General features: G+C 38.4%; 2 protein-coding genes across 3 annotated transcripts in view; one reads left to right on the plus strand and one right to left on the minus strand.

Moving 5' to 3' along the window:
* LOC130910320 (hippocalcin-like protein 1) overlaps positions 1 to 1,724 on the plus strand; it is a 67,083-nt gene extending 65,359 nt beyond the window's left edge. The window contains exon 5 of the mRNA XM_057827514.1: positions 361 to 1,724. Coding sequence (XP_057683497.1) covers positions 361 to 458 — 98 coding nt within the window. The 3' untranslated portion in view covers positions 459 to 1,724. The remainder of the gene's footprint in view (positions 1 to 360) is intronic.
* tmem54b (transmembrane protein 54b) overlaps positions 1 to 11,980 on the minus strand; it is a 186,899-nt gene extending 174,919 nt beyond the window's left edge. Inside the window, exons 1-5 of one of the 2 annotated variants that reach the window (XM_057827512.1) lie at positions 11,855 to 11,980; positions 11,019 to 11,215; positions 10,828 to 10,887; positions 9,897 to 10,088; positions 8,576 to 9,522 (exon numbers count right to left, since the gene is read on the minus strand). In XM_057827512.1, the coding sequence (XP_057683495.1) occupies positions 9,028 to 9,522; positions 9,897 to 10,088; positions 10,828 to 10,887; positions 11,019 to 11,215; positions 11,855 to 11,867 (957 nt within the window). In that variant the 5' untranslated portion in view covers positions 11,868 to 11,980 and the 3' untranslated portion in view covers positions 8,576 to 9,027. Of the gene's footprint in view, positions 1 to 8,575; positions 9,523 to 9,896; positions 10,089 to 10,827; positions 10,888 to 11,018; positions 11,216 to 11,854 lie in introns of those variants that run through there. The other variant, XM_057827513.1, reaches the window with a different exon arrangement.
* Positions 11,981 to 12,486: the final 506 nt, after the last annotated feature.

The following is a 12,486-nucleotide window of genomic DNA, read 5'->3' on the forward strand; positions in this document are numbered from 1 at the left end:
GCAAGTGTGATTTAGTTATTGCCACCACATGTCATGTGCCACAGGTGCTGTTAATTACTCAAATTAGAGAAGCATCACATTGTTTTCAAAGGGTGCCAATTCTTTTGTCCGACCTATTTTGGGGAGTTTTGTGTAAAATGATCATGATTTTTTTTTTTCTCCATTCTCTTTTGTTTTTTCATTGCAAGCAAAATAAATGAAGATATTACTACCAAAGCATTTGTAATTGCTATCATTTTCTGGAAGAAATTGAGCATTATCTGACAGAATTGCAGGGGTGCCAATACTTTTGGCCAGCAGTGTAAAATAAATACCTACTATACAACAAAGCCAACTCTGTTTTTCCATGCACTTCTGCAGGTAAGTTGTCCTTGGAGGAATTCATCAAAGGTGCCAAAAGTGACCCCTCCATTGTCCGACTACTCCAGTGTGACCCCAGCTCAGCTTCTCAGTTCTGAACACCCCCCAATTTCCCCCCTACCAGGAAGCCCGCTTGGCACCCCCCTCACTCCCTCTTATCCTCTTTGTTGCTATGACAACAGTCATTGAGGATAAATGCATGACGTTTCTCTCATATCTTTTTTTTCCAAAATATGTGTGTATGCAAAGAGAGGGAATTTAAGAAGGAACGTATCACTGTCATCTGTTTATTTTTGTATATGTCGAATATCAAAGGACATGCACGTATGTATTGATGGCAGCAGTTCATGTTTCGAAAAGGCTCTCTTGCTCTGGAACATGAGCAGTCTCTCATTCAGCACACATGTATATCATGTATATATCTAGATATATATATCATGTCTAATGTGTATCATAAAATGGAGCTCATTTGCAAAGGCAGTACAGTATTATGTTGTGTAGCCTCATGGTGTTATTTGTATGGGCTGCTGGGGCAAAGGGAATTTTAATTTATTTGTATTTAGGCAATTTCATTTTGAAATACATTTTGAATGCCATTACTGTGTTTCTGCAAATAGTGGCCGGTGTTATTCATTTACTCACATGCAGACCAACGGATGTGTTTATTTAAGGGAGAGGCCTTTATTTTTACACACACTTTTGGACTAATATTAAACAATATTACTGATTCAGTACAATTCATGTTGAGTGAAATTGGAGTATCGCACTTTTGACCACTTACTATGACTTCAAAGTGTATACACTGGAATTCATTTGCGAGACTGTTAGTGTACCACTGCTTTGGGTTAGCATGATATCAAATTGACTCAGTAGGTCACTCGTAAACGATGTAATTATACGTTACCTGTATAATAATCGAAAAAAGGAGGCGTGCATTTGGAGAAAGGCATTAATTTGCTCAAGTGACATCTACATGAGTCGATTTAATGAAATATGCTATTGTTTTGGGGTTGTTTCTGTCATCATTATGGTTTGTCCATTTTTATGTTTGTGTTTTGTACATAATGTGTTCATGTGAATTTGTACATTTCAATTGCTGTTGTATTAAGTATGACCATATTGGAGTTTACCATGACAGAGGAGGAAATTAGAAAAGGTAAAGTTAAGATGGTTGAGATCAAATGCCGATCATGCATTTCACATTAAAAAACAAACAAAAAAGTAGCACACTTTGTGTTTGCACAGTATCAAGTCTGATTATGCGTTTGCATGTTGATATGTATGGAATGCTTGAGGTTCATTTGAACAGTGTTATTATTATTATAAGATAATTGTAATCCATCAACATTGCATGAACCCATAAAGAAAATGGGGGGGGGGGGGGGGGGCGATGTTATGCACGATGGTATCTTTCTGCAGCTCGGCACTGTACCCTGCAGAGAAAATTGATTTGTCTTGTTTTGGCTCACAGGTCACTCACTAAGGGCTCGTTCATCACTCGGAACGCTTTAATCACCTCGCGGATTAGTCTGCTTAGCGAGCAGTTAGGTGAAGGGATACGTTTTACAAGATTAGGCCTGTATTTTATTTACAATCCCAAGGTTTTGGATTTGTTTACATGAGAGGTCAGACATGTGGAGCAGCAAACTGTTTTTAGTAATTTAAGTAAAGATCATAATTGATTGACTAAGGACACTGGTTAAAACATAGATGATCTCATAATCTAATTAAATTGTGATATTACAAGAATAAAACTCTTGATTCTAAAGAACTAGTCATCTACAGAAAATCAGCAGAATAAAGTTGTTATACTCATGAGAAAAGGACGGCTAAACAGGAATAAATACACGTTCAAAAATGTTTAAAATTGTGACCTTACTACAAAATGAAAGCTAAAACAATAAATGACTACACTTAGAAAAAACGGGTTATCAATCATTATATATTATAGTGCAAATTTCTTGTAATTTTACAATTCTTTTCTTCAAAACTTTTTCCAACATTCCATTCATTTTCTCGTACCTTTGTTCGAAGAACCATATTCTTGTAATGATTTGAATGTATTTGTATAAGTGGCTTTAGCCACTTAACATTCCGACAATACATTCTCCTAATTTAGAGAACTCTTTACGCATATAACATGACAACTATTTCTGGAATTTTTATGTTATAATTTGAAGACTTCTTGTTACTTACCAGTGAAAATAACATTCCAATGTCTGTCGCGCAATAATACGCTCATGCAATGGCATGTTTTTCTTTTAAAAATAGGAATGTACTATAAGTTTGAGAATTTTCATTTAGTTACTGCATGACTGTAGTCTCAGAACATTATGACTATGATCATAATATTACAACTATTCTTTTAACCTTTTCTCATAATTTTATTGCTCGATGGGTCGACAGTTAAGACATTAACTTTGAATAATATAAGTTTTAATTACGAGTTTGTTCACATATATTGCCATTTCTTTTGTCTGTTTTCTTGTTACGGAACCAATTCAGCCTCTTAATTTGTTTTTCCTAGTGTTCCTTTGATTTGTTAAATTGCATGCCAGTTTTCCCTTTTATTTTAATGAATCAACTGAGGCAAGCTAAAACAATCAAAAGTCGAGAAAATTGCTTTGCTTTAATGTGCGTTCTATCAAGTTTTTTCTAGAAATAATTTTACAATTTACAAGCATGACACTTATTTCATCAGTGACGGTAATAACTCATTATTTTACATATCATATTGTTTGTGTGCGTGTGAATGTTTTTTGTACTGCCCAAGCCCAACACTTGCTCCACCTGAATATGTGGCAAGGCAAAGCAGTGCTAAAGTGAAATCTGAACTATTTTTAAGTTTACTATTTAGCACGTATTTGCTTTTGGGGGACCCTGTAGCGTCACTGCCTCTTGCTGGTAAGATAAGGAACAACACTGTTTTTTATTGCCTCACATGAACTTGCTATCTTGTGTCGGATGACTTCTACTTTCTGATCGAACCACGTACTGCACTGCAAACGCACCATTCCTGAAATTTCTGTTGCATGAAAAAAATGATCATGTGAGGATTTGTTCTATTGGACCTGAATTAACAATATAGATATACTTGTTTCAAAACTGCACGTGTGGACTCTTCTGTCGTTTCTGGTTCTAAATAAAATTAGGATATAAAGTATTCTGTTGTTCTTGGTTTCTGTTAAAACAATGTTTTTGCTTTGGCACACCTTGTAATACGAAACAAAGCTTTTTTTTTCTCCAAAATTGCAGAGACACAAAATATGTTGTTTAACCAGAAAAAAATGGAATGCAAAAGCATCGATTTTAATATAATTTAAATGTGTTTTAGGCATATGCGGAGATTAAGGGGGGCGGTGAGGGGCCCATAGACCCCCATCCCCTCCACCGGTGGCTGAAAATGTCATTGCATACAAATGACTTTCAATTATATGAATTTAAAATTAAGGCTCTCCCGGTAAAATGTCGTCTTTAAAAGTTGTAAAGGAATAAAACAACAAAAATGAGAGGAACAAAAAAAAAAAAAAAATCTTTTTAAAATGGGTCAAAAATAATTTTTTTGAACATATCATGTGACTGGCACCTTAGATACTGTCATTTGCTTTGCTTAGCCCAAATCACCAGAGGACGGAAGAAACAAGATGGATAAACGTTTTGTTTTTTTGTTTTTTTTCAAACCTAAGCTTTCAATAGCAACAAAAGCTACTTAGCGAGAACCAAGGATTGAAGATGTGGACCATCAAACGCTGGAGAGCACTGCCAAAATGGTGAGCGGAGTTTCAGTTTGTCCCACTAATGACCAGGGGTGAAATTGGGCCAGAACGGTCAGGAACGCAGTTCCGGTATAAGATTCAGGGCCAGAACGCAGTTCCGGTATAAGATTCAGGGCCGGAATGCTGTTCCGGTACACGGTGCTTTGATTTCCAAAATATGACGGCAAATGCTATGTAAAAAAAAAAAAATGATGAGCTGCCACACATGCATTTCATCTCCAAGAAGAAAATCTACCAACATCAGATTTACATACACAAGTGTTTATTTATGTTAGGCTACTTAGTCATTTCCTTATGATTTAAAAAAGTCAATGTTTGCGTGATCTTCCAAATCTATTCCATTTCACTCTGTATAATATAAGTCATTTGTACTTATTTTTCTGAATGTATGTTACTTATATCTTTATTACTAAAAAAAAGGAAATGCTTACATTAACTTTAATTTTAATATACATTATATGTTCTTAAGTAGTTAAAATTGAGATTTGGCATTTAGTATGTGAGGAAAGGAGGGAAAATAAAAATTAGGAGATGGAGGGCGGGGTCATTGCCGTTTTTGTTAACTTTTTGCAAATCATTGAAAAAAATACAATTTTGAATGAAAATCAGTTTTTGTATGTGTTATTGAAATAACTGTGCTAAAACAGTTTTCTTTGCATTTTAGTAGTTTAAGAGGTTTGACCCCCCCCTAAAAAAAAAAAAAAAATCTGGCTACGTGCCGACTTTAACGTCGGGGAGTTCCGGCAAGAAATTCTAGCCACTTTCACCCCTGCTAAGGACCCTAATTAATCGTACAAGAGCTACAACCATACTGTACCATATTCAATGGACGACGTCCTTCAAAAAGGATGTGTCTCCTGTTTTGCCTGCTGCCATTTTCAAACTCACCACAGTGAGGATTCGTTTCGCAAGGGTGTGAGTGACTGGAAAAACTTGGCATTAAATTGGATAGACTACGACTAGTGAATAAGGACCAAACAGGATTCATCATTGGGCGGCATGGTACTAATAATGTTAGACATGCTCTAAATCTCCATTTCGTTGCCTCTAGAAGACAATCCCCATTAATGTTTCTCAGCCTAGATGCGGAGAAAGCCTTTGATTGACTAGATTGGGTATTCTTAGAGCAAACACTGAGGAAAATGGGCTTTAATGAAATGTTTGTTAGATGAATTGGAGTCTTTTACACAAAATCCGCGGTCAAAAGTCAGTGTTAACGGTCACTGCTCTGTTTTTTTTTTCAGTGTTGGTAGGGGAACAAGACAAGGGAATGCCTTGTCTCCTGTTTTGTTTGCAATTAGTATCGATCTCGGAATTGATAAGAAATAATGGTTTAATACAAGGAATACGGGACGAGGGTGGTCACCAGCATAAGATTGCATTGTATGCAGATGATATATTGCTATTTATCGAAAATCCTGTTCAATCAATTTCGCCACTTCTACAAAATCTTGAGGAGTATGGTCTAGTGCAGGGGTGTCCAAACTTTTTGCACAGGGGGCCAGATTTGTTGTGGTAAAAATGTGGGGGGCCGACCTTGGCTAACGTCCTTTACGTAGAACAATATATTTAGGCACATTTTAGCAAGCCATTCTGTGTGTCATATTTGCTTTATTATTATTTTCAATTCCTAATTTTAACAATCTCGCAACTAGCCTTTGTGGCGTTCTCTTTCGACTTTCGGGCTCTGAAATACTGCTGCTGTAAAATTAAACTAGCTTCAAGTTGCTTCAATTTCTCGCTACGTATCTTCCCTGTAATCTTGTCGTACATGTCAGCGTGTCTTGTTTTGTAATATTGCCTCACATTGAACTCTTTTAAAACAGCCACCGTTTCTTTGCAAATCAGGCAGACACATTTGTTGCGTATAGTCAAGAAATAGAAATAGTCAAATTTCACCCTATCCTTGAAGTGTTGGCCGTCGCAGTCAACTTTCTTTTTTTTTTTTTTTTATTGTCGCCATTTTAGAAAATTGGGAGTAAAGGGTCACAACAGGGTAATGTTGCTTAGAGTGCTGCCTCTTTTTAGTGGATAAATGAGGAGCAGCATTTAGTGTGTAAGCTGGTAGCAGTACTGCTGATCAACTTATTAAAGTCTGTGTGCGGGCCAGACTTTATTGATTAAATGACAGAGGCTGGGGGCCGGATGAAATTTGGCCACAGGCTGCATTTGGCCCCCGGGCCGGACTTTGGACATGTCTGGTCTAGTGTCTGGATATAAAGTAAATCCCACTAAATCACAAGTAATGATGGTATCAGGGACATGGCCCAGTCAGCTTGAAGAGATATAAATATCTAGGTATCACGCTCGCTCCTCAAATTAAACAATTGTATAAAACAAATTACGAAATTTTAATTGACAAGTTTAGAAATGAATTGTTGAGATGGGATGTGCTCCCACTTTCCTTTTTGGGTAGAATAGAGGCTGTTAGAATGAATTTTCTACCTCGAATATTATTTCTGTTCCAGTCTCTCCCGGTAGGAATTCCAATTTCAGCCTTCAATATGTTGGATAAATTGATCTCCAGGTTTATATGGCAGAGCAAAAGACCGAGGGTGAGACTTAAAACACTCACTCTTGGGAAGGATAAGGGTGGACTCTGACTTCCCAACTTGAAATACTACTTTTGGGCAGCTCAATCGACACCAATTGTTGCATGGATCACCAATGACAAAGAATCAGGATGGGTGAACATAGAACAGAGTTCACTGCCAAATATGCCATTAGCTGTCTTGTTGTTTTTAAATAAACAAACCCAAAATAGAGCGCAGATAAATAATGTGTGGGTAAAACACACCTTAAAAATTTGGTCAACAGTCCAAAAGAGTTAAAGGGGTTGCTGCCCTTTCACGGGCGGTACAGATTGATGGGAATGTGGACTTTCCCCCCTCAGCATCTGATATCTCTTTTAGGAGACGCACGAACAATAACCTAAAAATTATTGATCAGTTATTCCATGACAACATTCTGAAGCCATTCGCGTACCTCCAAGAAAAATTCTCTCTACCACAAGGTGATATGTTCAGATATCTTCAAATTCGACATTATATTACTACTCATAAGGACTGGGAAATTATCAAGAATGAGTCATCAAATTTGGAAACATATTTCATCAATATAATCAAAACCAAATTGCCCACCATGAAACATGTCTCTCATCTATATAAAAATCTATTGATGGATATAGTAGATAATACTTTTTATGTAAAAAACAAACAGGAGCTTGAGGTGGTAATAATTGAGGAATCGGAATGGGGGAAAATGTGTACTGGTTGCCATAAAGGGATTAATAGCAACACATGGAAAGAGTTTGATTGGAAGACAAAAACAAGGTTCTTTAGGACTCCCCTGGCTGTCTCTAAATTTGTAAATGAGCCTAATGTAACAAAGTCCTGGAGGGACTGTGGGTTGATTGGTGACCATACTCATATATTTTGGGACTGCCCAAAGTCGCAGGCTTTTTGGAGGGGTGAGAGGGAAGTAACTGACAGAATCCTGGGTGTTGTCTTGGAACTTGCCCCAAAACAGATTATCCTGGATTTAACACCTGAAGAGGTCTACACTAGTGAACAAAAGTATGTCCTACACATACAGTTAATGGTGGCCAGTAAAATGGTGACTATTTAATGGAGGAATCCACAGCCCCCAACGGTGATGCAGCGGAGACATAAACTGAGGGAGGTGTATGAAATGGAAGCTATAACTGCCAGGCTACAAATGAGGTATTTGAGTTTCCAGAAAAGATGTAGGTCTATTAAAAAGTACTCATCTTCTTGAAGAGAAACCAGGTCTGATTTTTTTTGTTGTTTTTTTTGTCCCGATGTATATATACATTCTGTATAATACTGATGAAGTTGTCATGGATTGTTTTAATTTTTTGTGAGTTGAATAAAAACAAAAACAAAACAAACAAAAAAAGTTGGCTACTCTGCAGAATGCAAAAATCGGCATCTACTTCTCCATAAAAAAATGGGCGCGCGCACACCCGAATAGCTGTGATGCCTGTATTTACGAGCATGGGTAAAGCTACAAACCGAGCATGTGTCAGTTTTACTGCTGACACCGCATTTCAGGGTCATCAACATGTTTTGCATCCCTGCCACAAAAGTAAAACTCCACCTATGGGTTTAGCCTTTAGCTTGCATAATAATGCTAGGACTATCATACTTGTTTTTAGTTCTACAATTTTGTATACAGAACGATATCATTCAAATAAAACAGTTTGGTGTTATATTCAACAATCAACATGCATTCATGTATCCATCTGGCGAATTCTATTTATTTTCGACAAGAAATGAGGGATTGCTAATATCTTCGAAAAGGACACCTGCGAATGGGCGTGTACATGTTCACATACACGTGTGTGGGTGTGTGTGTAACCAGTCCTTCCTGTCAGGTCACTCATCAAACATTACCACACATTCACCCTGACAATGAACACATTTTACTAAAAGCACACACACTCAGTTGACGTCTCAAATGTTTATTTTGAAAAGGTAATAAATAAAATAAAATAAAATAACAAGTTTCACTCATTGACAGACAACATTGTTGTGAAGACGAACAGTCCAGAATTTTCAGGCGAAATGATGCATTTATCATTATTACGAATAATTCAAATGTGCACTGTGAATAGTAATGCTGCTAGTTGTGATGTAGCTCTATCCAATCAATGCTTTACAAAACAATGTAATACTGACACACTCACAGACCACAACATTAAGGACACCTGCACAGTCTAATAAGCAGAGCAAAATTGGAAAGCTGAAACAGTTCTTTGAAGGAATGCAATCGACGAATATATTGTGCAAGTATGCTGACTGAAGTTCCCAGTACATTCAGGTTTTAGTTAAGGTCCAAAGTGAAATAAAAGCAGTCTCTCTCCATTAGATTAAATCCAGAAACTGGACCGTTCAAGAGTGCCTCTCTCCAGTAGGTGGCGATGTTCGGGAGGTTGCCGCGGGCTCCCATGTGGAGCATCAGGTCTCTGTGACCTTTCCCAGCGAGGCTGCTGGTGAAGAGGCCGCCTTTCTGCTGGGGGGAGGCTCCTGTGGTACGGCGGGGGAGGTTGGTGGCGCTGCTGTCTGACCGGTTGCGACACCACTCTTCTGGGTTCGCTGTAGCTCCTCGGGGCTCCAGTGTAGCGCTTTGGAGGATGGGGAGGCGTAGGTTCCTCGCGTTGCGTTGCTTGGTTGACACGAGATTCAACCAGTTCCTCCAGCGGCCTCACCGCTTTGATGGCCGCTCGAACCTCTCTGCGTCGCTTCCTGTACGGCCAGCAGGGCAGACCCAGAAAGGAAATGCAGACGGAGAGGCAGCGGGCGGAAAAGATGAACTGGACCACGCAAGTCACGATGAGAGGCACCCAAAGGATTAGAGTGGTGCTCTAATGGGGGGGGAGCATCTGACTGTTAGATGTAGATAGCAGTTGCACCGTGTGAGGTTCAATCTGAGGCTTGAGTGAGTCCACTTAAGTGAGGTTGCTGATGCGATACGCAACCGAAATACCTTGTTGGCAAGTCTGTTTACTTCTATGAATAAAATATTGAGAGCTGGTCAAGTCTGAAAATTAGCTATTATGAACATCTTTAAAAGTGGAACCAAACCCTTTTCCCCCCAAAAGCATAAGTTGAAACACAGTACCCTGGTAGAATAAGAATTCAACAATATACATAATCAAACTAGTGAGATCACCAGCCAACTCGTAAATAAAACAATTGGCTACTTTTATGTGGCTCACACATGCGCCAACACACTCACATATATGCGCGTGGGATCAAAAGGACACTCGTTGGTGATGCTTGAGTACCCGATGGCATCAGGGAAGCGGCAATGTGTCAGAAGGCTCCGCCCACCGTGGATGATGGCCCTCACCACGGACACCAGCAGGCCAATGGCGGACGCCGACGCCATGAGCGACGATACCAAGCTCACGCTGAAGACTGACCATGTCTGCAATTCAGATATTGGTGGGGGAAAAAACATGCCCGAAACATTTGGTTAGTCAAGATATGACAAAAATATGTGATAGCGACCCGAGACGACATCTGATAGCGTCCCTACAGTTATCATGAGATCCAATTAACAATGATGATAGTGCTCAGTGACGACAGCATAATTAACAAAAGATAGAGTAAGCAGCTGATAGCGCCGAGAGGCCCAGATGACACCACTGCAAAGTAACAAAAGGCAAATAAGGAGTGGTTTGTCAGTAAGAGTTTCACTTATTGGTGGAAGTTCACCACTCTGGTCCGAGCAGCCAGACGAGAACAGTTGCAAAATAACAGGGCTTGAACATTAGTCACCTACTGTACATACAGTAGAGGTAGGGGAACATTTCTGTGTATTCAAAAGTATAACCGAGAAATTTCTATTTTTTAGATTGTTGTGTTTTATGAGCATTTGTGGGTTAAATATTTTGGGGCTTTAAATCATTTAAAAACAGCCTCCAGCAGTAATTATAAGATATTTGCAGAGCAGTGCTTTCACATGGAAAATATTAGTGAACAAAAAAAAAAAAAAAAAAAAAACATTTCAACGGAATGCGTCATGAAAACACTGGTGTTATTGGACAAAACAGACTAGCTGGAAATCAAAGGAGCATAACTTGTCAATACAGTCAACATACTTTCCAGCCTACAAAGTATATATTTTCCCTCTGGCACTGGAAGTAGAGAATGGTACTACTCACCAGGCTTTTGCTTTTCTTGTTTTTGGATAGGACAATAGCCACAATGCCAACAACTATTCCCTGTGGTACCAAAAAACAAAGTCAAAATCGTACAAAGCGAGCATGGGAAAATAAACAATGTTATGGAACAGTTCCAATTACCCATTTGCATATCGCACGGACATTGACATAAATATGTAGAAAACACTCACCACCAGTCCAGATGCGAGAGCCACTACATTAGAGATGGCGTATTCCATGGCACGGGCTTGTTTGTGGAGGTTAATGTGTCTGAGCACCACGCCGTGCACCAGCGCTCCTAACAGGAAGTTAACGTGGCCCACCAGCACCATGCTGAGGCCCATCTTCATCAGTGCCGCAGGCTCCTCAAGGTTGGCGCAACACACCCCTGAGGAGAAAGCTGTGTTTAGATGACATCAGACGCTTCGTGGCATTATTCCCAGTTCAATGCCCCGCTGTCGTATTGATCGGAGACACACGAGCCAGGTCAAACACACAGAAATGTCTCTTGAATTAATCATTAATGATTTCACTGTTGGCTTGTACTGACAAAATGTCCATTGAAAGGACGATACTGCACAATACCGAGTAGAGGACAGAGCTCTAACTAGAGTGAATGGAATTTATTATTTATGAATGCGAGTTTATGAACAAATCAGGTGTTCCCAAATTTCGAAACGGTGCAAAATGGTCACAGGTCAAATTTTAATCAGGGTGCTGATTGACAAATTTTCCTCTAGGAGTTATTTAAAACTTATAGATGTGTTTAAATATTTTGCACACCCACATTCCAACATTGTTTTGCCAACAACTACATCTTAAACACTTAAAAAAGGGCAAAAAACCCCAGTATAACTGGAATTAAGGACAATATACGTTCACCACAAATGTAAACTTTTACTGAGGTATAAGAACTTCTATATTTCAAATATGTTTTTGATACAAACTTCATCCCCAGTGGCCACACCTTCATATTCTGCCAATTTTCCATAAACGATAAAGGAATAAAAAAAAAACATGTTATTACCTGTTCTGGCCATTTCTATCAGGTCACCATTCGTTTACATTTAATCAGAGGTACAAGCGATTGTAGAAAGACCGCATGACTTCTCTTCATGGCGAACCCAACAAGTCACACATGTTGGTCAGACACCTTTATCATGCGTTGTGACATGATCTTCAAAATAAAATATTATGCGTTTCCATACAGAAAAGTGCATGAATTTCTTTCTAGGCATTAACATATTTGAGTAGACTTGATATTATCACCTGCATGTGACTTTCGACTAATAAATATTTTGGTAATAGTTTATTTGCCCTAGGCCAATTCTGTTACTTTTATTTTGAAAGACATCATCGTAATTCGTCATTGTCGGGTTTTAATTAAGACTCAGGTGTACTTGTTCAGGCCACACCTGCCTTTAGTGGTTACAAGCGCAACTTTACATTTACTAAAGCTCAAATTTCACTTTATTTTGTTATCATTAAAGTCTATAATTAAAATTGTTAATTTTTTAATCTTTTTTTTTTTTTTTTCAAATTAAAATGATCGCAAATTAATGAATGGTTTAAATTAAACCGAATTAATTTTTATTTTGACATGGCTTTGTAATGATTTAAATAATAATAATCATAATCATACAGATTGAAATATTTTTT

The sequence above is a fragment of the Corythoichthys intestinalis genome, chromosome 22, assembly GCF_030265065.1.
Source record: "Corythoichthys intestinalis isolate RoL2023-P3 chromosome 22, ASM3026506v1, whole genome shotgun sequence".
Lineage (NCBI taxonomy): Eukaryota > Metazoa > Chordata > Actinopteri > Syngnathiformes > Syngnathidae > Corythoichthys > Corythoichthys intestinalis.